Source organism: Carassius auratus, chromosome 10 (assembly GCF_003368295.1).
Source record: "Carassius auratus strain Wakin chromosome 10, ASM336829v1, whole genome shotgun sequence".
Classification (NCBI taxonomy): domain Eukaryota; kingdom Metazoa; phylum Chordata; class Actinopteri; order Cypriniformes; family Cyprinidae; genus Carassius; species Carassius auratus.
Genome location: NC_039252.1, coordinates 17,097,322 through 17,123,270, shown reverse-complemented (window position 1 = coordinate 17,123,270; position 25,949 = coordinate 17,097,322). Strand labels below are relative to the sequence as shown.

At 35.2% G+C, this 25,949-nt stretch overlaps 1 protein-coding gene and 1 long non-coding RNA gene across 4 annotated transcripts; one reads left to right on the top strand and one right to left on the bottom strand.

Annotated features, from left to right (window-relative positions):
• The first annotated feature begins 1,184 nt into the window (after positions 1–1,184).
• On the top strand, positions 1,185–10,045 carry LOC113110110 (uncharacterized). The gene is made up of 3 exons (XR_003293064.1): positions 1,185–1,505; positions 9,360–9,570; positions 9,814–10,045. It is a non-coding gene; the product is annotated as an uncharacterized LOC113110110 (long non-coding RNA).
• On the bottom strand, positions 3,166–25,949 carry LOC113110077 (zinc finger FYVE domain-containing protein 16-like). Of its 3 annotated transcripts, none has more exons than XM_026274083.1 (18): positions 25,806–25,949; positions 24,345–24,457; positions 21,370–23,312; positions 19,747–19,843; positions 14,438–14,614; positions 13,241–13,380; positions 12,943–13,156; positions 10,947–11,069; positions 10,709–10,864; positions 9,341–9,565; positions 9,136–9,218; positions 8,714–8,818; positions 8,478–8,628; positions 7,598–7,678; positions 7,353–7,515; positions 6,676–6,781; positions 6,404–6,580; positions 3,166–5,250 (listed from the first exon to the last, which is right to left on the bottom strand). In XM_026274083.1, the coding sequence occupies exons 2-18, from the start codon at positions 24,412–24,414 to the stop codon at positions 5,092–5,094; spliced, it is 4,170 nt and encodes a 1,389-aa protein (XP_026129868.1). In that variant the 5' UTR covers positions 24,415–24,457; positions 25,806–25,949; the 3' UTR covers positions 3,166–5,091. The 3 variants fall into 3 exon arrangements, with proteins under 3 accessions (XP_026129868.1, XP_026129869.1, XP_026129870.1); XM_026274084.1 differs by having other exon boundaries at positions 14,447–14,614; positions 25,806–25,948; XM_026274085.1 differs by lacking the exon at positions 14,438–14,614.

Here is a 25,949-nt window from a genome sequence, read left to right as displayed (position 1 = left end):
GGTGGAAGATGTCCCTGAACAGATTTTGCACATTCAAGTTGGTTAAATAAAGAAAATATGTTTGGTTTGAAAGTGATTTCTGTGTTAAGCAGTGCTTCATGCATTCCTATGCTATTGACAATGGACCTTTTATTTGCCTGTGAAATTTCACAAATTTGACCGCATTTTTAAGGTCAAAGTAGGGGCGGAGCTGGGGGTGGCCATTAGAGGTGTGCGATACCGCTAGATTTGGTATCGATCCGATACCAAGTAAATACAGGGCCAGTATCGCCGATACCGATACCAATATCGATACTTTTTAATAATTAAGGTGGATGCGTCTTCAACCTAAATCTAAATGAATTTTCATGACTTTTAATTTGTTTTTGTGATTTGCATTTTGGGTTATTAATCAGTACTACGAAAGCTTTTGTTCAGAAACAACTTTTGGTTACTTCTGATTTATTTAAATAAACAAAGTTGCAAAATGATTACTTCACAAATATAAAAAATGTAAAAACAAATTCTCTTTTCAAGTAGCATGTTAATAAAAAAATGTTTCTCCTCTTGTGCACTTCTTTTCAGGATTGTTTTCTTAAAGTCACAACGTTTTACTTCACAATTGTAAAACAAATTCTCCTTATACAAAATTCCTGAAGCCGACATCTTCCACTATGGAAAGAGGCTGCAGGTCCTTCACAATCATTTCTGATAGGCGCCTTGTAATATCCACTGCTCTTGGAGAATCAGTTATTGATAAAATAATAAAAAATAATTAATTCTGGTGCACATCTAGGTGAAGTTTAAATATAGAAACTAGTATCCCTTTCACAGCTAACACAAAAAGGGTAGATCGGCCTGAAAATACAGCCATACAACGCTCTTCTTTCTCTCCGCCTCTGACTGACTGCTGTTAGAAATGCGCGGCTGAGCGGTGCGCGCGCCTGACTGCTGGTGGTAGCGCTAGTGGTGAGTCATGTGACGGTACAACACAGGAGAGGGGGCGGAGAGCAGTGTCGAGCACGAGCAGCACTCTTGAGAGCTTGCTCTGCTCTGTGACAGCAGCAGCATTTTGACAAACACGGCCAGGTGGCAAAACGAGAGAAACTGAAACTTAAGTATCGATATTTTCCCGTTGGTATCGATCAATACCGATACCAACGTTGGTATCGATATTATCGATATTAGTATCGATCTGCCCACCTCTAGTGGCCATGGCCACAATGGAAATAATCACTGCCACTCCAATCGTAATTGCGATCTATCATAAATAATAATAGTTTCTTAGATTTTGATCAAAATGTCCACAATCGATCATGACAAAACGATTACGTTCGGACTGCGAAACTATCGCGACAGTTTAATCACTTGTCGCTTACAGGCAAATGCGCTATCGCGAGAGTTTCCGTAGCGCGCATTTCTTTCCCGCATTTGTAAAAAGTCGAGGACTGACAGAGACGAGGAGTGAAGCTTCGCTTTTGTGCCTGGTTCAACTCGTGTTTGAGCATACAAACACATCTTTTCAGGTGAGTTACGCTGCTTTTTCTTCTGTGTGGGCGTATTCAAGCCGCGCGCTTCAGTTTGAATCTGAATAGCGCGTTCAGCGCTGGGGCAGAGTCACATTAGATATGAGGGGAGACGTGAAAAACGAACATCGCGTAGTTTTCATATGGATTACTTTATCACAGAATATCTGTTTTTGGCAGCACTTGTTTAGTTTAAAAGTAGACATGTCAGGCTTTCTATAGATATCTCTCTTGTGTCACTACGTCGAGTATTCACGGAGTTACAGTTCATTTTAATGACGTGTTTGTAAATGAAGACAGCGCAGCGCAGACAACGACTAAACAGGAACAGAGTCTGGGATCATGACATCAGTAACGCAATGCATTCTGGGAATTAGGACACGGACGCTGCTGTGTGTATTGTGTTGTATTGATAATAGACTGTTTTGTTTGCTCTCTACAGCTAAAAAATAAGTTACAATGGTAAAAACTTTATGTGTAATTAACTGCCATACTCGTACTCATGACCGGCATGGAAAAATAATTTGAATGGAGTGCGATTTTTCAGCTTTCCCGCTGGAAAACCGCACGTTAATCTCAGGTCTCCGAGTTAATAAAGCGGCGTCACATGGCTTGGTTAGCAGCAGTAAGAAGGAAAAGAAGGATTGTCCCTTTGGTCTGATATATACACACGTATGTATGTACATTTATTTATATATATATATATATATATATATATATATATATATATATATATATATATATATATATATATAAACAACTTTTTTTTGGATGTGATTAATCGATTTGACAGACTCAACGTTACATTAAATGTTACCTATGCATGAACCACATCTCCTGCATTATCAGTGTTATGCATATTGCATACCACCTGTTACAGTAATAAACGGCAAAATTGATCAATTCTGTATCTCTTTATTTGTGCATCATAACACACTGAGGTTAATTTGTACAGTTTACAATAACGCATATTAAAAAGTAAAGGGGCCGTGTAACTCGCTCGTTGACGCGGAAAATGTGTAGTTTCTGCACCAATCCATTTGTAAATTGCAGGTGAGACTCGAGAGATTTATCATTTTTAAACTGATCAGAGGTGTACGCTCTGACACAACAAACAAGGTTAGAAAACACATTGGTATTTTCTAAATACCGCATCTTTGCTTCCTTGTTGAATTTTTCTTAATATGTAATCTTACACTTGATCTGTATGTCATGTCACTTTCACTTTTACTGATAAGCGTGTCCTCAAAAATGGCCGCGACTACCCAGAATGCAATGCGCAGTGACGTAGTTTCCAAAGCTCTATTGGAACAATAAATGTGGATAAATCATCTATAGCTAAGAAAACAGGATGCAAAAACATTTAAAGGACCTGTAGGTTCAATTCAAATTTAAGACATTACTGGCACAGAAATTAATCTTGCCAACATACAAATTAATTCAAAATACATTTGAGTCATTGTGTATGGAACGAACATACCTTTGCTTGTGTGCCATGTTTAATGTTCACAAAGTCTTTACAAAACTAAAACACTTAGAACTATAATGCGAGCAGTAAATTTGCAGCAAATCCCTTGCCCATTTACAAAAACCCACTTCATCTAAATGGCAAAACAAAAGTCTGTTAGAAACATGTCATAAACGAGCACGAGACAATACATTTGCATACTTATAAAAGTTTTATTCTACATGAGATACATATTAGAAATGAATGTTGTTTTGAAGAACATCCTTAGGTCCCATACCAGATCATTCATCAAATAAATCTGGTTTTCATGAATAAATAGATATACATTATGCAAACTGGTACATTTCAACAGCTTTTTGTAAAGCATAAAAATACTGATGATTTAATTGATCAGTAACAGTGAGAAAGTAATTTAACTCCCAAAATATTCCACAAAGCCCAAATAAGGATCTGAGATGTCTATAAAATGCTCAATCCTTCCACAATAATCATGTGTATCTTAAGTACATTTATATTTGGTTTGTGACAGAATTATAGAAGCCTTCAGATTATTTTAATATACCAGTCAATGTATCAAATAAACAGATTCATCACTGCTTATGGTCTGTTTTATCACCATGAAGAAAAAATAAGAAACAATCACTCGCCCTGTAATTTGCTTTCACGAACCACAATAAAAGTGCATTTGGCAAGTTAATGAATTTAGGTTTTTGTTAAGCTGCAGCCTTTAAAAAGTAATGATTTCATAAACTTGACATTAATATAATCAGAATTCATTTGAGGAAAAAAAAAAGCTTTGTTTTGCAGGGTTGAGGTACATTTTAAGCTCAAGGTAAAATTATAGGATCACAGCCTAGAGAAAGAACTCAAGGTTATTGCATTTATAAAATAGCTACTTAATTCAGAAACACCATCCAGCATATTTCATAATTCTTCAATCTGTCAAACAGTTACAGATATTTTAATGCCTGGAGTATATTGAGGACATTTGTCAGCCTTGTTGACTCGCATTATTGTGGGTTGACATTTTTATTGATTTATTAAAAATCTTTGAAAGTGTTCAGATGTGTTGATATTAGGCCAACATTTAAAGCTCTAAGGATCCTTCAATTCCTGGCTGGACACACCAACAACACATTTATAGTGTTAACAGATGGGGCTTGTCCACTAAAATAAACTAATAGTAAAATAAAGCCATTTAAAGATCTCAATAAATGAGCTTTTGTTTAATTAATGCAGTAGTGTGAAAATAATTAAATAAATGTTAAAGCAAAGCATTTCATTCAGATCATCCTATCGTCCTTTACTCTGAACTTTTCCGGTATAATATAATTTCTGGTTTGAAACAATGTTTTCACAAGCATTTCATTACGTTTTTTGGGGTTATAATAGCAGAATGTATAATAATTTGTAATTTCGATGCCCTATAAAAATATCACTTTCAATCAACACATGAACTGTCTGCTCCAAAAATAGTATTTAAGCTTAATAAAAGCTTAATTGAATTAGCAGATGATTTCATCTTTATGTTTTAAACAATCAAACCGAGGCGCATTTCATCCTGTGTATTTTACAGATCGAGAAAAATGACTAATCAGAAGACGCAGTACTTAAAAAAAGTACAATAATTAGTACATAAAACGTTCATATGGATTCTTAAGTCCACATGAAGCTACTTCATATGGTAAATTATGATGAATGGGAGAAACAGATTCCAGCACAGAATAAAATAGACTTGAAGAAACAGCACTTCATATGCTCGGTTGCAGTGTGTGTAATCAAGTAACGATTATAATTACCAGTATATCTGACATTGTAGTCATACATAAACAATTCTGTTTGCATTCAAACTAACATTCACTGATCAGCATCAGACCCTGGAAACAAGACTGAAGAAGCAAACTTCAGCGTAGTTCTCACATTTTTATTTTTGTTGCTGATCCAAGACCTTTTTCTTTATTCTAAAGGATCGCTAATACAGGGATCGCCCCCTTTTCCTCTAAAAAGCATCAAACTCTCCATACCTTGTCAGAGATCAGATACGGAGTCTGTCTATCTGTCTGTGATTCATTGGTCTGACGGGTGCCTGTGGCTGGAAAGTTTGTAAGTCTCAAGAGTTCAAATGCTCAGTGAGATGAAGAAGAAAAACTCCATGTCCATGGCCTGATGAGGGACGCAGGAGCTTCCTCCGTGGATGACAGGAATTAGAGCCCCGTCCAGATCATTCATGTACTTCTGAGGCAGGAGGCGGCCACCAGAGCCAGCCTGGTACTCAACCTATAAAAATACAATGATTCTGCTAAATATTGGGATTTTAAATGGGTTTAAAAAAGGCTCCTGGTTCGCTGTGCTTGTTTAAAGGGCTCCATAAAATATATATAAGTAGTAGTCAATATTTGAAGTGGATCAAAAAACTTCATCAAAGCTGTTCATCAAAACGCATTTTTGGTTTTAGGTTTTAAGACAACTTTGATGAAAGGTTTAGATCCACTTCAAATGTTTCAAATTTTTAACATTAGATTAAATATATTGCATGAAATATCAAACAAATAAGAAATATTATAATTGCAAAATTGTATATTTGCAATGCTAAAATGAACAATTACTATATTTTAAAATGTAAAATTTGTAATATTAATATCTTTAGAGCAACTTAAACTAGCCATGAATATTAGTAGTGCAATTTTACAATATTATATATGGTAACACTTTAGAATAATGGTCCATCAGTTAATGTTAGTTAACTATTTTAGTTGATGTAAATTTCAACATTTACTAATGCATTATTCAAATCATGCACTGTGAATTAACATGAACTAACAATGAAAAACTGTATTTTCATTAACCTTAACGAAGATGAATAAATACAGTAATAAATGTATTGATCATTGTTTGTTCATGTTAATTAATGAATGAACTAATGGACCATTATTCTAAAGTGTTACCCTATACACACACACACACACACACACACGTGCATCTCAAAAAAATGTGAATATCTTGGAAAAGTTCTTTATTTTTTATTTTTTTATTTAAAAAAAGCAACCTATCTTATATTATAGATTCGCTGCACACAAACGGAAATATTTCAAGAGATTTTTGTTTTAATTCTGATGGTTATGACTTACAGCTTAGGAAAATGTAAAATTCAGTATCACAAAAAATTTGAATTTGAAAAATTAAGAATTTTTCCATGATATTCCAATTTTTTTAGATGCACCTGTGTGTGTGTGTCTATATTTATATATATATATATATATATATATATATATATATATATATATAAAACCATAGAAAAACCAAAGGAAGCCCTTAGAGCTGCTCGTTTGTTGACAATTCTGATCTTATATTATAAAATGAGCAGGTTTTAGCCTGAGGTGATGTTGTTTAGTCAACACTGCTGTGTAAATTAGCAGCCAAAATAATTTACCATGTCTGAGTCGGTGGAGACCCGGAGAGCGAGAGAGTTAAACCCATTGGCCATGAGCACAGAGAGATGCGGACAGAGAGCAGCGCAGCTGGCCGTGGCGATCTCTCTCTGAAACTGAGCCGATGACGTGAGGACGGCAGACAGAGAGACGTCTGAAGACTTCAACAGATAGAAGACCTGATGGGAGTTAGGACATTCATTTGTGAAATCGACGTGGAGCAGAGGTGACATCAGTAAAATCCCTTGTTTGGCAGACGTCATGCTGTACTCACCTCAGTACACCTGATGCTTCGGCCGTCCATCTCAAACTCTGAGTCTTGCTGGATCTTGACACTGGACACTCCTTCTAGAGACTTGCCATCCACCGGACTGGTGACTCTGCAAACATGCAAACACGTTATACAGTCTTAGGGGAATTAAATTTGACCTGACACAGCATCTTAACAGTCAAAGCATGAATATTAAATGGTGCTTAATTAATGCAGAAAACCTTTTCAAGGTCACTGGCAGCAGCAGCCAAAAAGATCAATAGTGATTTATCATTCAGTACAGTATTGGTCATACAGAACCTCCACAAGCAAGCATCTGGTGAGAACATGCACTACTGGTCAAAAATCTTTTTTAAAGTCTCTTCTGCTCACCTATGCTGCATTTATTTGATAAAAATAGTGAAGTATTATCACAGTTAAAAAGAACTGTTTTCTATTTGTATATATTGATGGGATCAGCATAACAGAATGATTTCTGAAGGATCACATGACACTGAAAATACAGCTCTGATCACAGGAATAAATTACATTTCAATATAATATTAAAATAGAAACGTTATGTTAAAATAGTACAAATATAACCGCATTTTGATCAGATAAATGCATAAGAGTCCTCTTTCAATAAATCTTAAATACTCCAAACTTTTGACAGTGTTAATGTCGTGATAAATGGCTGGTACCCAGTGTTGACAGGTGCGTTCCAGTCCACCCAGCGTACATTCACGTTTTCCCGTGTCTCTTCCGAATCTGCTTTTCCACACGGGATCTGGAAGTCCGTCTGGTCCCTGAGGGCCTGTCGCAAACCCTCCATGGTCTCCGGAGGGATTTGCACCATTAACCCGTCTAAAGATGAAGACGGACAGCTTGATGATTAAACGTTTTGATCGGAGGAAGTATTTGAAAGTGATTTGTGTGATAGCATTACCTTCCACAATGCTGGATTTGGCAATGAATCCTGATGAGGCTTTCAGAGCACCGTTAAAAACCACAAAACTAGCTCCAGTCACTGCAAATGAAAGACGAGGTCCGGTGAGACATCCACTAATCACATTACATAACAAATGTTACACAACCAAAAACTTTAGAGTGATTTCACACTAAACCATTTGGTGCTGACCAAAGTACATTTGAAAGTTTGGTTTTCCAAAGTTTGGTTTTTTGATAATATTAAATAGTTGCATGTTGCAAGACAAGACTTTAAATTTAATATTAAATTATTATCTAAATATTTTTGTGCATACAAAAGCAATTAAAAACTTTTTTTCATGTTAATTCAGTCAAAAACATTAGGAAAATATACCTTTATTATTTTTTCACAAATATATATGTAGGTAAAATAATATGTATATTATATATATAAAATTAAATGTATACAGTGCATAAATTATATAAACAAACTTTGATTTGGGATGCAAATTTATTTATTTGACAGGCCTAGTATTGTGCAAAATTTTTGTGCATATAAATAAATATGATTAAAATAAACGTGTTTTCTTTGCGTTTTTTTAATGTCAAAAACACTGATAAAAAAGCATGGGTTATTTTAAATGTAAATTGGAATAATGCATTTCATGTAAAGTAAAAAAAAAAAAAATATATATTAATCAAATTCTATTTGTGTTAATTTAGTCAAAATCACTGGGAAAAACATGCCTTGATTTTCATTTGATATTTAGATTTTGCATAAAATATCTACTTGACTACAATGGCTTAGAATGATTGAAATGTTGGTCCTTCTGATTGAAAAATAAAACCCTTTTAGGACATTCAAGAGAAAACATATGCTATAGCAGTGACTAACGAACCTCTCCTGGTTTTTCCTGGTTTACTGTTGGCTTGCGTCTGGTAGCTTCCATCCTCGTTCTGCAGGCAAACCAGGTGAGAATCGGCCTCAGTGCTGAAACAGGCGCCGAAACTGATCACGTGCTCATTAGAGGAGTTCACCACCTTCAGCATCTACAACAGCCAGAACAACACAACACCTTCAACAACACATTAACACTGAAGCCTGACTGCTGCACAATTCAAACATAACTCTGACCTCATTAAACCTGGACTTGGGAATGTCGATGTAGCTGTTGCCCATCTCCATGTGCACGCGCAGATTTTCCACCACCGGTAAACTGTACTGGTAGTTCCTCAGATCCTGTGTCAGAATCAGCAAATCACAAGAATGAAGGTGGATACCAAGGATTTGGCGTTACAAGGCCTAAATTGACAATTTGCTGAAAACGCACACACCCTCAGAGTTTGTTTCTTCATTAGATTTCGAGAAATGGAGCATTGCATCAGTTTCAATTTCTTGAGAAATCTCTGCTTTGCATTAATGTACAATGCAATAATGTCAAACTTTGAACTTTGTAACAGACCCCAAACTTTTGAACAACAGTGTACATTTTTAAACAATGCATTGCAAACTCACATGACACTCACAATACTTGAGGGATAAATGTGAACACGTACTGTAAGCAGATTCATGATGGTGTGTCCCGTCTCTTTAAAAACTGAGTCACGGAAACGCACGCTCACCAAAGTACAGGGATACACTGTAACAATAAACACCACATCACAAGACTGGAGGAGAGGGTGCTACGAGCTCATATTATATCTCTTTAAAACAATATTTTAGTACAAACAGTGTCTAAAGGATGTTTTAATGAGGGCTCACCATTGTATTGCACCCCCAGAGCGAGCAGCAGTCGGAGGGGAAACACTTTAGCCCAGGGAACCTCTAGTTTCTGGATCAAAACACCGCAGAGGAACGAGACCTGCGGCAGAGCAAGACCATCCAGCGGCTGAAAGGTTGGAGTGAAGAACAGGACGCCCCCGTGATCTTTACTGCCCAGGAAACTGTCAGTGAACGTCACATTTCCAAGGTGCTCGATGAACTTCCCTTTGGTGAGAAAATTAAGAAAAAAAACACTATAAATATCACTCAATTACATCCTGAATATTTAGTGGTTTTATTAGACAGTTAAAATATCATGCAACAAAATAAACATAAAAACTAAATATTTCTGCTAATATAAATATTTTGCAACTAATTTATCAGTACAGCAGTAAAAAAATCTTGATTTCTAAAAGTCAGAAAGAGAATGGAATATGAAAACTAACTATGACTGTTTTTGTCTCCCCTTTAAGGCAAGACACTATGGATGAACAGGGTAGTAATTTCAAAACTAACAGATATCACCAAACATTTTCAGTTGATAACTGATTACACATTAAGAACCGCAAACATGTTTTGGTATGGTATGTTTAAATATGCAAATTATGCATTAATTAATAAAATATGCACTAATTTGCATGCATTTCTAGAAACAGATTTTTATTATCAAAACTTTTGTTTAGGACAAATTCATGAAACTTTAACAATTTAGTCAATACATAAATATATGTGTGTTTGTGTACACACACATATACATATATATATATATATATATATATATATATATATATATATATATATATATATATATATATACACACTATACAATCCACCCCCCCAAAATGCATTTTTATTTTATTTTTTATTTTTTTTTCAAAAAGTGCTACAGTACAGAAATGGCACTGTATTAATTAAAACATGGATAAAAAATATTGTAAGAGTTGTAAGTTATTCTTTAATAATAATAATGATTTTACTTCTAATGCTAATAAAAAAAATAATTAAAAGTAACAGAAGTTGTATTATCATTATTATTGATATTATTTTTACTTTGAGAAGTACATCATTTAAGAAAAAAACTGCCAGAAAAATAAAAAAAACATGGTTTTAGATATAAAATGTATAAAAACTGTAAAGTTTGGTGTATGTCAGTGCAACTGAAGTCGAGCAAAATGTCATTTTTTAGAAAACAGCTTTTAAAGATATGCATTGTAATTTAAATGTAGAGACCCAAAAGTAAAAAGTTGTATTTCTTTTCTTTAAACTAGTCTGAAACATCACGTCATGAAAAGCCAAAAATCCTAAGATCTCAAAACCAACTAAGCACAATGTGTTTGTCTGTACTGTGAAGTGTTTTGTGTGACGTACCTTTCTGTGCATCCTGGTATAAACTAATGTACAGACTGAATACGTCTCTAGGCAGGCTGTTCTCCTCTGGGAGACACTCGATTATAAACACCAGCTCCTTCTGGCCCACTCCCTGAAGACCATTAGAGCTCAGGCACCAGCACCTCTTCCCAACATCTACAACACAGACATAGAGAAGGCAAATGAACAAGCTGGACATGATCACACATTTTAATCAGATTGAGACACTGTGACATACATGTGACGATCTTGACGTTCACCAGTAAATTGGCGTTGAGCACAAAGGTCAGAGGTTGTGGGCCTCCCTCTTCCAACAGCAGGAATATTTGGCAAGCAGCAGGACGTTCCTCAACTAATACATCTAGAATGCAATGACAGACAAACAGTTCAACTCCCTCAAGAATCAGCAACAGCAAAATGACTCGTGTGAGGTCACAAAAAAAACTACCGAGATGGAAGCAGCTTCAGTTAAAGGTAGTAAGAGACTTTGTCATTTTATACTCAATCAGGATATTAACTGACTTCTGTAAGTAAATAGCATTCTGTTGTCATCTATAAAGCCATACGTGGACACATTCTGGCATTGCAATAGAGCCTGAGAGCATGAAATGCAAAATTTATCATCGAATAGTCCAATGTATGTCTAAAAAAAACACCTGTTTAGTGGGGTTTGCCAATACTGTCAAAAAATAATATCACAATATTTCATTCAATATTGATTTAATGCAACATTCATTTCATGCCATTCCTGGAGAAGAAAATGAATTCCACATATTTGCTAGACTTCGAGAAGAAATTGGAATATAATTCAATTATTTATAATTAAACTACAGAATTAGCTGCTTTTTATTCTTTATTTATAAATGTTTTTTCCAAAATGTTGCGTTTCTGTTTCATCAAAAAAGTTGTGTAAAGAGGCAAATTCTTCAAACTTAAACAAATAAACAACAATATAACTTCTTATTTCCAGCAATGTAATTTTGTAATTTTGTGTTAAAGTTTTCTTTTTTTTTGGTCAAATTAAGTGCTGCAAAAATGTTATACCGAATTAAAACATGGATGAAATCTTGGCTGTATGATATTCCTTAAAATAACAATAATAATATTAATGATGATAATGAAAAGTAAAATTTTATTGTTGTATTATTATTTTTTTTTATTTTTGAGTGGAGAAATATATTATACTAATATATTCTTGTAATTATTTACTCAAATTGAACCATACTTTTATTCTGGTTGGTCATTGCGAAGACTTTTGAGTTGAGTGTGTATCTGACACTAGTTTTTTATGAAAGGATGGCAAAAGTGACAGCTCTGGAGATGAAGTACATGAGTTCATGTTCGAGTTTATTTTCGATATCGTGCATATTAGGGCTGTCAAAATGGCTGAAAAACTAAATTTGAATTATAATTCAATTTAAAAGGCATAATTTCAGTTAGGAGGACAAAAGCTTTTGGCTTAGGGCAGATCGAGCAAAACATTATGTTTCTTCAAAGCATAATAAAATAACACAACTATCTTTGAAAAAAGTGCATAATGTTTAAAATAATGTTTATAAACCATATATATAAATAATAAAGTTGCTTAAAAAAATTTGAAAGAAAAACAGCACAATGCATATATGCATTCTTTATTACAAATGACAGGAAACCAATCACAAGAGTAGGCTACTTTCTTCATTTAAAACATGAGATACAGTGGGATGGGGAAAAAATGCCATAAAGTGTTGAGAAATGTTTTTTTAAAAGTTGAACTTACATTAATTTTCCATGGCTATCTAAACGTGCTGGTCTCTTGAGCGAGACGCGAGTGCAATGCTGATATATCCCCCTCTAGAAAATGTGATAAATATGCGTTTGTGTGAATGGCTTAGTTTCAGTTTTGACGTAAACAACATCTTCTCTACACTGATGCTCTCGTTTTCTGCAATATATTAAATGAACACCGTAGCAGCGCCGCATCTAGTGGGTTCAAACTGGATAGGATAACATAAGCATTCAAATGCAATGACACTTAACATCGTCGTCGCATTTCATGCACCACAGATAAGGGGCAACATTTTTGCATCCGAATGTGGATTTATTTCATTTTTTTAATTCAAGAAATATTCAATTTTTTTTTTTTTTTTGGACGACACTAGTGCATTCATTTTTTGGGATAAATATTGATGTCGACTTATCGAGCCCAATCAAAATGAGCCTACCCTCTAGTTTAAGCCTTTGAAAGTGCTCACCCCCATCTTCCTCCTCTCCTGTGGTAATGAGCAGAGGAGGCAGACCTTCATCATCCTCTGGCACCAGACTGACCGCTCTCTGCACACAGCTGCCCACCGCACAGAGCAGGCCGTAGTCCCACGGACCTCTGACGGGCGGACGGCTCGCCTCCACAGCGCTGTCAGAACTTCCTCCTGCGCTCTCATCACACTCACCAGGCAATATACCATCAGGCTGAAAGGCAGCAGATCAGTTAATGACTTCAGATGCCATTATCAGTTTTCTCCAGCATCAGTTAAGAGGATTTAGCCGTCTCACCCCCGGCGGGTCTGGTGTTACTGGACTCGACTCCTGAGACGATCTCCGGGTCTGTACACAGAGTTTGGTGGTGTCTGCGACCTCACCGTTCGGCAGGATACCATCAGCAAACCACACATGCTTCTGCTCACGTGGGAAACCTACGAGAACACATGGAGAAACACAAACGGCAACTTCAGGATAAGGCTTGAAACAGGGTTATTGTTGTGAACTAAAACTAAAATAATATAACTTAAACCATTTATATATAAGTTTGTTACTTGAAATAAAAGGTTAAACTGAAAATAAAATGTATATAAATATCTAACATTTCAGTTAGTTGCCAATGCATCATTGCATTCTTATTTTATTTCACTTTAAAAAATGCTAAAATAACTACAATTTAAATAAAATGAATAACTATACAGACAACTATGACGAAAATAAAACACATTTACTAAAACTTTTAAATTTAACACTAAGACGGTATATCAATGACACTAAAATAACACTGACTTGAAATAGGTGTATCAAATAAAATATCCATGATATCTGGTGTGATGAAGAGGAAACTTTTTTTCTGTTTTCTATATTTTTTTACACCAATTACAATACCGTTTAAAAGTTTGCTTTTGGTTTGGGTCAAATGTTTAATCAAAAATACACTAGAATTTGTGAAATATTATTACAATTTAAAATCACCTTTATTTATTTGAATACATTGTAAAATGTAATTTATTCCTGTGATGCACAGCTGTATTTTCAGCATCATTCCTCCAGTCTTCAGTGTCACATGATCTTCAGAAATCATGCTAATTTGCTACTCAAGAAACATTTCTGATTATTATCACTGTTGAAAACAGTTGTGCTCCTTCATATTTTTGTGGAAACGGTACTGCATTTTATTTTTTCAGATTTTTTGATGAACTCAAAGTTAAAAAGAATAGAACTTATTGGAAATCTTTTTTAAAAACATTTTAAATGTCTACTAATGTGCCACTTTTGATCAATTTAATGCATACTTGCTGAATGGAAACTTCACCCTGACCCAAAACTTTCACATAGTAGTGTACAGTGAACACGCTAACCTAGTCTAGTACACTATATGATACGTAGTGCATGGAAATTTGGGACGCAGACACACTTTCATTCATGAACTAATTCTATTAAGTGGAAGTCACTGAGAGCTATAACTCTGGCTCAGAGTGCAGTGCGTACCGTCATTACCGGGGTGTTTGAGGACAGACACGGGGACCATGACGGTGGGTGGGGGAGAGTTGAGGGTGCCGGCGGCGCGGGCCTGCTGCATGGGTGGTATGGTGGAGCAGTACTCTGATGGGATGTTGGGATTGGGACTGGGCCCAGTAGGGCTCATCATTCTCTCATGGGCTTGAGCTGCACACAAACACACAAAATCAGCCATTCCTAAATCAGTCTGTACAGTGTGGTGAATGAAAGGTCATGCTGGGAGAGAGAATGAGTGAGAGAGAAAGGAACAGTGGGTACATTTTAGGCTTCTCATTAAAGGCTGTGCAGAATTTTAGTTAATCAGACCCCAAAATTTAAGTAATTGCTAATAAATACTTTTGTAAAATACAGTACTTCATATCTTGACTTATGTAATGAAAGAAATCTAATATGTAAGCATCTAATATCTTATACGTATCGATCTTAAATTATTTTAAAATTAATATTCTGTTTTATGCAAACATACATACTCAAACATAAATAAATTCAGCAAAAAAATTCAGACATCATTTACTCAAAGTTTTATGACTTTCTTTTTTTATTCTGTTGAATACAAAAACAGAGATTTAGCACAAAAAGTTCCATAAACGTATTTAGAAAATTCTTCCCTCCAGTGCAGCACAGTGAATACGATTCAATCTGTTCCTCACTCATCTAACTTCTGGATGACTTTCAATAGTACACTGGCAAATATGAACTACTTTTATGGTGCTTTTCAGAGATTGATAACCCCTGGTTTATATTTTATGGAAAGAAAAGCGACAATGTTCTGCTTTTTGTATTCGATAAAACAACATGAGACTTACAAGTGCATTACCATCATCTATCTCTCAAATGGACCATTGACACTTCTAACTGAGATTGTAGATAGAGTGTGAATGGTCCATTTGAGAGATAGGTGGCAGTAATGCACTTATAAGTCTGCGATCCGCCGTAAAGCAAGAAGAAGAAGATGCATGACACGCCGGCTGTTGACGCACTCAGGACAGTTCGGACATTGTGTGAATCAGAGGTAAAAAACAATATAAATACTGTTCAGTTTCTTGCACAGACTGATCGTTTTGTGTCTTTACACGCCAATGTATCATCAAGAGCTGCAGAGTTTAATTTTGTTTTGTTTGTGCATTTTTTTTACTTTCAAAGCTTTGATTCCCATGCACTTCCATTATATTACTGACAAACTGCAATGGTTTGAGATAAAAATCTCTGTTTGTGTTCTGATGAAGAAACAAACTTACATTTTTGGGTGAACTATCCCTTTAATGATGAAAATTTAAATTTTGGGGTGAAGTGCCATTTTAAATGCAGCGAAAGAGCAGTTCAAATGTCAAATATATTTATAATACACTACCATTCAAAAGAATAAGGGGAGTAAGATTTTGTTTTTTAAAGAAATTAATACCTTTATACAGCATTTAATATCTGTTCAAAAGCGACAGTATGTTTAAAATGTCACAAAAGATCATTTAAAATAAATGCTGTTATTTTGAATGTTCCATTCATCAAATAATCCGGAAAAATAAAATGCATCACTGTTCACAGAAATATTTTCAACATTGCTAATAATCAGAAATGTTTTTTTGAGCAGCATAATATAATGATTTCTGAAGGATCATGAAACACTGAAGACTGGAGCAAATTACATCTAAAAACATATTCACATAAAAAAAAAGTTATTTTAAATTGCAATAATATTTCACAATTGTACAACTTTTTTATGTTGCCTGATCAAATACATGCAGCCTTGGAGAGCAGTAGACACTTTTTGGAAAAACATCTTAAAGACTCCAAGCTTTTGAATGGTAGTGTATATATAGTAAGTTCACTCAAATATTTTGTTATAATTGTCTATTGTCTAGTATTGTAAACCAAATGAAGACTAAAGTCCAAAGTACAAACTTCAATCAGCTGAGTAACATTCTAATAAATCAAACATTTACTAGCAAGAGCGGTTTATGTCAATCACAGTACTGTTGATATTAAAGTGATGGGCACGAGCCACCAAACCAAATTTAAGAAACAGGATGTCCAATGCAGCCACAGTCTCATAGATGCTCATCGACCTGACTACACTAGCACTGCCTGTGACACTCGCAAACAAAACAGCTAGAAGCATGGAAGCCGAATATGCTGGCTCCCTGTGAAAACAGCTACAACAAGATGACAGATGGGAACCATGAAGCCAAGAACCAGCAGGACAGAACGTCCTTCAGCATGTGGAAACTCACTAAAGACGGTGCCAAAAAGTTACAAACTTTAAGAGTTAACCAAATAAAACAATCAATTATAGTTTGAGCCTCAAGAGGGCTCGATTTCGATTCAGTTCAGTGAGCTTACCTCATCCTAAATTAACTCTCTTCCAGGTTAATCATGGTTTGCATGCTAGTCTCCTAGGATCGTGTTAGTGAGCGCCGAGCGAAGGAGGAAGTGTCCCCCTTGCTGTTAAGCGAGAGAGAGTCTGCGAGTGAGTGAGATGGAGGGAACATCCTTGAGCCTCTCTCATCCCGGACGGGGCGCAGCTCACTTCTGCAAGCTCACACTGAGTTGTCGTCTATCCTGGAACAAGCAAACGTCTCTGGCTACGAGTGCAAGCTCAGTCAGTCCGTCACACACAAGCACAGAGGTCGTATTAAATGGCTGAGAGTGGTGATAAACCCTCCTCGCCTGAAGACGAGATGTGTGTGTGTGTGTGTGTGTGTGTGTCTCTATTCCTCAACCCAGAGAGTGAATGAGAGAGAGTGTCACGAATACTGCACCAGGTGGGTCCTATACCAAACACACACACACACACACTCAAGGACACGCACCAGAGCCCTGGCTCCACCCAGCCCTGCACCAAACACTGTGAGAACTCATTAATGTCCTTTTTAATGTGCAAATGGACCGCACGCTCTCTGTGCCATAGACCTGCAAAAACAAAACCTTGATCTTCTCCATTAATTCAGCCTTTGAAAAATAAAAGAGCTTCAGATGTTTGGTCCACAAAAAAGTTGGACATAAATTAAAAGGATACGGGATCTGTTTGTTTTAAAAGTGACGCAAGTGAGCCAGTGTTATTACTGCTGACTGAAACTAAAAAAATAAAATAAAAACAAAAAAAAGAGGTAAAGCTTGAATTAAATAAAATACACTTATGAGATTAAGAACTTAAAAATGCTCCCTTGGCAATTAAACAAAATACTACTAAAATTAATTAAACTGAAATATATATATTTTTTTAACTGATAAAATTACATTAAAAATTACTAAAACAAACATGAACATTCAAAATTAAAAATAAAGGCTAGTTCAAAATATTAATAAATACTATTAGAGTACATAAATCAAAATAAACCTAAACCTAAACTAAATCTGAAGATACAAAAATAAACAAACTAAATATTTATTCATATTTACAATAATAATGCTAAAATAGTACCATCATGACAGCATTGCATCAACTAAGGATATCAATGTCATTGAAAAAATAAAAGTACATTATTAAACTATTGTATAAAAAAGCCATTAAAAACATGTATGAAAAACAGTCATAAAGGATTAAATTGGGAATTCACTGCTGGCAAGATGTGCGCTAATAAAGCTTTGTTGTCGTAAAAACTTGAAATCTGTGCTACATGCGTGGAGAAAACCAGAGGAGAAAGGGATCATGTGTTTGGTTTTGTAAAAAACTTCATCACTCTTAATGCACTTTTTGATTTTGACACTGCCCTCTGTTGATCCAACTTTAACAATTATTGGTTGGTAATAGTGTTGATTTACACCAAGAAAAAACATACTTACAATAATAGCTCTATCAGCATCCACATTCATATAATACAATAACATTATATTTATTCTAATTGTAGACTTAACTCCCAGAAAGTTTCATGAATGTGACGTCAACATGCGCTTTAATGTTTTTAGCGTTCATTAGATGAAAAAAAAAAAATCTGTGAAAATGATTCCAACTATTTTGTTTCTCAATGTTGTTATCGCTTTATTTTTGTGTGGATGCTACTGTTTTCTTAAAGTTAGAGAGTTTTGTTTTTTTTACTTTATGGCTATAGTTATTGTTTTTTTGTGTAAATGCACCTTTAGTAATCAGTTACAATCTATCAGAACTAATAAAGACTGATAGATTTTCAAAATTGTTAAAATTGTTCTATATTTAAAAGAACAGAGTTCATATCATATCGTGGTCGACTGATATATCACCAAGGCCGATATATCGGCTGATGTTTGGCATTGTTCTGCCGATACGTTTTTCTGTTTGATCTAATAATCAGATAGAACTGTTACAATAACAAATACAATACAAAAGAACAATACAAAAAGTATTATAAAGATATAATGCTTTTATATTATTAGTAATAGAAAGGCAAACATTATAATACTATCTCGTTTGCATCAGGATTCAGCAAATACGCATTTATTTCATTTAAACAAATCTTTGAATGACTAATGAATATTTAGTTTCACAAACCTTGCAGACTTGGGTTACGGTAAAATGAGTATTACCTTGGCTTAATTTGAAGAAAAAAAATATGATTCCCAATGCACACAACTTCCCAGAATATTGAGTGCCCTTTTGGTAACAGTGTTTACTTTCTTTTTAATTATATTTAAATGTAATATTTATTTTTACATTACATTTTTCTTTTAACGTTTTCATTACTGTTATCATTTTACGTGCAAATGGGCCTTTAGAGTCAATTACTTCTTAGACATAACTAATGCATACTAAGTGCATCAAACAAAGCTCTTTCAAAGATTTAATGCCAATATCACAATACCAATACAATAAGTGCTTTCAAATAGTTCTCCCTCAAAAACGAATTTTATCAGTCTAATTTCTGTTTACCACATAACAGCAGCTAAATATAAACCATCTGTGGCTTTAGTTCATGTAGGCCTAAGTGTAGAAATGGGTCAATCAAAATGAATCCGCTTTTGATTCTCCAGATCTTTACTGATGGACTGGAGTGGTGTGGATGACTTGTGGATTATTGTGATGTTTCTATCAGCTGTTTGGAGTCTCAATCTGACAGCACCCATTCACTCCAAAGCATCCATTTCTGAGCAAGTGATGCAATGCTACATTTCTCCAAATCTGTTCCAACGAAGACACAAACTGGTGAGGACATTTTCAGCAAAATGTTGTGTTTGGGTGTACTATCCCTTTAATGTTTGGTTGTTGTAATGGATGTTTTAAAGGTACAGTGCATTGCATCCACTGGAACATATTGAATTCATTTTTATCAAGCCAGCTGTGGAGTATATTAAAGTGGTTTAGCACTCACCTTTCTGTATGGTAGCATGGCAGATGACACAAACCCTGGCCTCTTTATCCAGATACTTCAGTCTGCATTTGCGGTTGCAGCAGTTTGCACAGTACACCTGCAAAGCAGACAACATTATTCACTCAGTCACTGAATAAACGCAGTACTTCATCCGACATAAATCTGGAGAAAACCCTCTGGTGTCCTTTAGCACGTTTTATCTATTGGCCCAATATGTCTTGAAAACAGAAACTCAGTGCTGCAATTCAAGCGGGAAACTATATCAACTCTAAAAATACATTCTGCTGACCCAGTAAATCTGCCTCTATATTTAGCACCTCCAGAGAAAAATAAACCACACAATGACGTAATAAAACAAAAGACCTTGCATGAATACATAAAATGAGTACTTCTGCTGTCTAAAGCAACGGGCTACAGGTTTAAGGCTTTCCTGTGATTATAAATAAACGAGAACACAATGACACAGACCTCAACGCAGCTGACTGCATGTTAATTCATTGATTCACACTGCGGTTATTTGCCTTTCACCTCCAAAAGTCAGGGGACACTCAACAACTTCACAAAGTTACAAAGTCACTTTCAGAACTGAAGCAAACACATTACTAAGACTCTAATTATGTTCATGTATACAAAATAAACCCCTGATTGTACATATATTGCTTATTATGAAGATACTTACTTGAGAAATAATTAATGGACATTAAATATTGATCAGTGTTTAAACAATTTTTTATGTGAAGAGAAAGAGTACAGAGTAATATAGCAAGTAATTCACCATCCTGGGACAATGGTCAATTATACAAAATTTCATTAAAACTTTGGGGTCATTGAGATTAAAAAAAAAAAAAGTACAATATATTTGTTAGACTGTTTTATAATAATATGTAGGTAAAATCGCTCAGTTCAGTTTGTATCATGCAGCTGTGGTCAATAAAAGTAATATGCATGCACTAATTAGCACTAAATCTTGTGTTGTTTTTTTAGAGACTCTTTTACCAGACGTTTACAAACATCCATGTTCACATTCATATAGTGCAGTAAAATACACATAAAACCAATGCAGCAAATTATTATTATTACAATGTATTTTATCAAAATATCAAATATATATCTACTACAGTTAAAATTTTATGTTAATGTTAAAGTCAATGTTTTTGAGAGAAGACTCTTCTGCTCAACAAGACATTTATTTGATCAAATTACAGTAAAAACATCGATACTGTGAAATAAATACTACAATTTAAAATATCTATTCCAATTTCAGGGAGAATTTTGAATGCATTTTATAATGTAATTTATTCCTGTAATCAAAGCTGTATTTTCAGCATCATTCCTCCAGTCTTCAGTGTCACATGATCCTTCAGAAACCATTCTAATATGCTGATTTGCTGCTAAATGAACATTTATTATTATTTATTATTTTCTGAAAACAGGTGCATCTTATTTCAGTGGAACACTTGATGCATTTTATTTTTCAGGATTCTTTGATGAATAAAACATTTTTAATGCATCCTTTCAAAATAAAAGTATTAATTTCTTTTAAAAAATGAATCGTAAGACTCCATACTATTTAAAATCTTTCAAATAATTGTTGGTACTGACACTGAGGGACAACAAACTCACCTTCCCACATGCTCTGCAATGGTGTCTCCTCTTGGTAAAGGTAAACTTTTGCTCACAGTTCATGCAGTTAGGAGCCTCAGAGTCCGGGACCCACGGAGGCTGCTTTGACCCCAGATCCTCGGCCTCGTGTCCTGGTGGATCAGGACTCTCTCCTGGGTACGGTGGAGGCTCTGAAAGCTCATCGTGGCTGTAACTGGTATCATATTGCTGATAAGAAGGGGGTTCACAGTTATTTTCATCTTGGTAAGGAGAAACCTGTGAGCCATTCTCTGAAGAAAGGCATGACACATCGGGTTCAGCATGACCAGTCCGGTGTCTTTCAGATGGAGGCCGTGCGCGTGCGGTTCGGTTGGACAACTGCTTTGGTCTCGCCCCGCCGTAATTTGACTCTTGGTGAGGGGTGCAAACTGACTGAATCTCAACAGGGCTGGTTGCAGTTTCATGGCTAATAGTTTGTGTGGCGTCTGTCCTCAGCGGGCTGCTGTCCTGAGATGAGGAAGAAACGTTCGAACCTTCGCTCTCCTCCAGATATTGAAGTGAACCATCGCTCTCAGGAGAAGCAAACGTCTCAACTTTGCAGCTCTGCAGCTCCTCGTCTAAAAAGCCTTCCACGTTTCCGTTCAATTCTGAAAAGCCGTCATCTGCGAATTTTTCTGCGTCGGAGTTGATCTCCACACCCTGACCCATCAGAAAGGCGTCCAGCTCCTCGTCCGTGACCATCATCACAGTCTGGTCGCTTTCAGGAAGGTAATCGTTCGCGATACTTAAATCGTAGGAGTAATTTGGACTCTCTGAATAGGGCGGAGAAGGAAACTGTTTTTCTGTCGGTGACAAATTGCGCTTAAAGTTTCTTTCAGGGTAATGGCCCGAGACAGCAGTCGCTCTTTCTGTGTTCGACATGATTTGGACAAGCTCAGGTTCATCTTCAGGTGAGGAATCAGGTGTATTGGAGGAGAACGGTGTTGAGGGTTCTTCTAACGGAAGAATTAACTCTTCAGCCTCTTGAATCACTGATTTTTTTTCCAGTTCAGCCACATCTTTGGTTTCAATCACTGCTGCCTGTGGGTCTAAAGATGCCACAAGGGATCCACACATAGAAACAGCCATCGGCAAGCAAGATAGTGAAGTTTCCTTCTCCAAGGAGGGACTTCCATCTGGATCCTCTGGAGTTTTAACACTGAGATCTTCAGGTAGTTGTGTATCTGTTAAATCCGGCTGGAGCGACACAGCGTGATCTTTACTGGTTGCTGAAACAGCTTCATCTGTAGCTTGAGGATCTGAATGACTAACTTCCTCGTTTACTGAGACTTCACATGGAGAACTGTTCTGATCATTGGAGTTTGAGTCTTCAGGACTTTCAATTCGACTGCACTCCAAAGGAGTGATGCTACTTAATCCATGAGGGTCACCAACAGTCGGTAATATGACATCTAGCAGGCTGAATGAGTTGTAGTTAACCTCAGAGTCATGTTTTGGTAATTCACCGGCGTTGGAAGCATCTTCTGGACAAGAGACTACAGGACTCTCGAAATCCACTAGCAGCTCCTCGTTAGTTTGTTTCTCAGGAACGTCCAGTTCTTTAAAGTCCTCCTGACTATCAGCTTGCTGGAGGTTTGCAGAACCCGTATCATTCACCAGATCACACACCGGCTTCAAGGAGCGGTCTGGACAAGGAGGAGCCAAACTTTTAATGCCTCTGCTATCAACGGAGGACAGGAGGTCCACACCTGTGAGCGGCCGTTCATTCGAATAAGAATCTTTTTGGTTAAAGGTAATACTTTGTGATTTAAGTCCATAGTGCAGGGCATTGACATCTGGGAGTGTTTGCGAGGCCGTGTGTTGCTCTGGTACGAAGCTCTGAACGTCCAAATGGTGACCAGGAATGATTGTGGCGTCCAGAGAAGGAGGGCTTGTTAAAGTGGTGGTCTTGTTCTCAAGCTCCTCTAAAAATTAAGTAAAACATCATATTAATTTATAATGTAGCTAACACGAAAACATCAGCCATAATTAAACAACCAGAATAAATGTTATGATACCATAAAACTCACATAAAGATAAGACGACATAGGATATATATTGTTGCACATTATATATTATGAATAACACATAATATATGAGATTTCTCCAGTGAAAAGTTTAAAATAAATATTTATTTTTGATGATTTTGAAAGAAGTCTCTTATGCTCACCAAGATGTTTATTTGATTGAAAATACTGAAAATATTGTGTTAATATTTTTGTAATTTAAAATAACTTTTATATTTAAATATATTTTTTAAATGTAATTTATTCCTGTGATACAAAGCTGAATTTTAAACATTACTACTTAAGTCTTTAGTGTCACATGAACCTCAGAAATCAGTCTAAAATGCAGATTTCTCAAGAAACATTTATTATTATTATCAATACTTAATGCTTCATATTTTTGTGAAAACCATGACTTAGTTGTTTTCCTAGGTTAGGGGTAAGTACGATAAAAATAAAATGCAATAATAATAATAATGTTACTAAAAATGTCTATTTCAAATAAACGCTGTTATTTTGAACTTTCCATTCAAATAATCCTGAAAAATTAAATTAACATCTTTCCATGAAAGTATGAAGCAGCAAAATGCTTTTCAAAATAGATAAAATTAAGAACAACTATTTTTAATGGAGTACCAATTAATAATTAATAATAATTTAGCAGTAAATCAGCATATTTCTAAATGATCATGTGACACTTAAGACTAATGCCATCAAAAGAATAAAACAGAATTTTAAAATATATCCAAATAAAATGATAATTTAAAAACTACCAACTACATACATAAACTACAGGATACATGCACATTATACAGAACGTATGATCAATTAAATTAATGGCAAAAGTGGTTGAATTTACATCAATAGAGGAATTGTGTCCTCCTCACCAGTTGAGAAGTGCAACATTTATATTTGTTATACATAAATATCATGAAAGCAAAAGCCTCAAACCTGCATTGAGTTCAAAGTCATCCAAAAGCTTGTCCAGGTCACAAACAGCAGCCTTAAAATAGCTGTCCATCCTAGGACGGGTACGATACGCCTCACTTACCCCTGCAGAGAAACTGGAGCAGTTAAGAGAAAGTTAAAAATTACACATTTTATTAATATAACAAATTTATGTCTCAGGAAGCTAACTAGTGAATACTTGGTAGTTACTGAAAATAATAGACAAAATAATAAAAAAACAAACAGACAAGCTGTTGTCTCAATGCTTCAGTAAAAATAAGCAAAAAGTGGAGAAAAAATATGTATGGCTATTATTTAAATCTGTTAACCGTCACTCACATTTTTGAACATACTTGAAAGTGCAAGATCCAAACCTCAATTTTTATAATTCATGACTGAAAACATTTTGTAATATGATTTTGAATTTAAAATGGTTTTCAAAGGATTAATTTTTAGATTTATGTTTTTAAGTGATATATAATTTCTGATGATTTCTAAAGTGTGATCGAGAAAAAGGCAACAAAGACGACTTTTTTTTTTTTTTTACAAAGGTCAGGACTCCTGTTATGATGTAGGTTTTTGAGGTGCACTTTTGCCATAAATTAATCTATTACTTTTCCTACATAATTTTTTAGCAAAAGAGATTGGTAAAATATTAGGAGTATTAGACCTTTCCAACGATATATAGTTTGTCATGATTAGATTAGGAGTTAATTGTAATATAGTGAAGTAAACATAGACGTCCCACCGAGGGGCCAGGTGGCAGTTAACGAGTTAAATCTGAAGATTTGTAAAAATTTTATATTTTAAACATCTGAATACACAATAACAGTTCTGGATGTTTACTTTGCTGTGATTTATTGTGAAGTGAAAAGTGGAAGTGTGATTTCATAAGATCTGTAGTGCAAATCAAAGATTTGACAAAAAACACATTATATATAGCAATACATTTTAACCAGGAAACTATAAAATACAAACAAAATATACTGAATTAATTCACTCAGACTTTAGTTAATATCTAGGATTTCTGTCTTGAGTTTTGTTTCGAAAGAGCTGTTCATTGCGATATTCACCTAACGTTAAATTAACTGTTTGACGTTTACTTAGTGCTTATTATTTCAATATTAATAACAACATCCTTATTTATCTAAGATAAAGTCTCGAATGATCCATTTGAATATAATGTAACTTACTTGCCTACTGCACTGTCAGAAACTAATAAAGCACAACATTCAAAGCGTTTCAGCACACAATAATAACGCTTTCATAACTCCAAAGTATCAAAAATAGATAGTAACGTTACGTCAACTTACTATTTTTCATAAAGTTGTATTAGCTGTTGAGTTATCCTTAGCGATCTGCTAACTAGCTTCTAGCTGTTAGCGTCTAATCACACACAAACATAAATACAACCCAGGTGACTGGAATATAATTTTTATGACATCTTTCCGTTTCATTAGCTACCTTAATATGTGTCATGTTCAGCTCGTCTTCGTTTGTTGGCTGTGTTCGGCTAAAATGTTAGTGTATTTCACTGTTAGCAGCTAGCTAATGTTTTCTTTTCCTCAGTAAATTCCACAGTCGACTGCGCGAGCGACCATTTCCAGC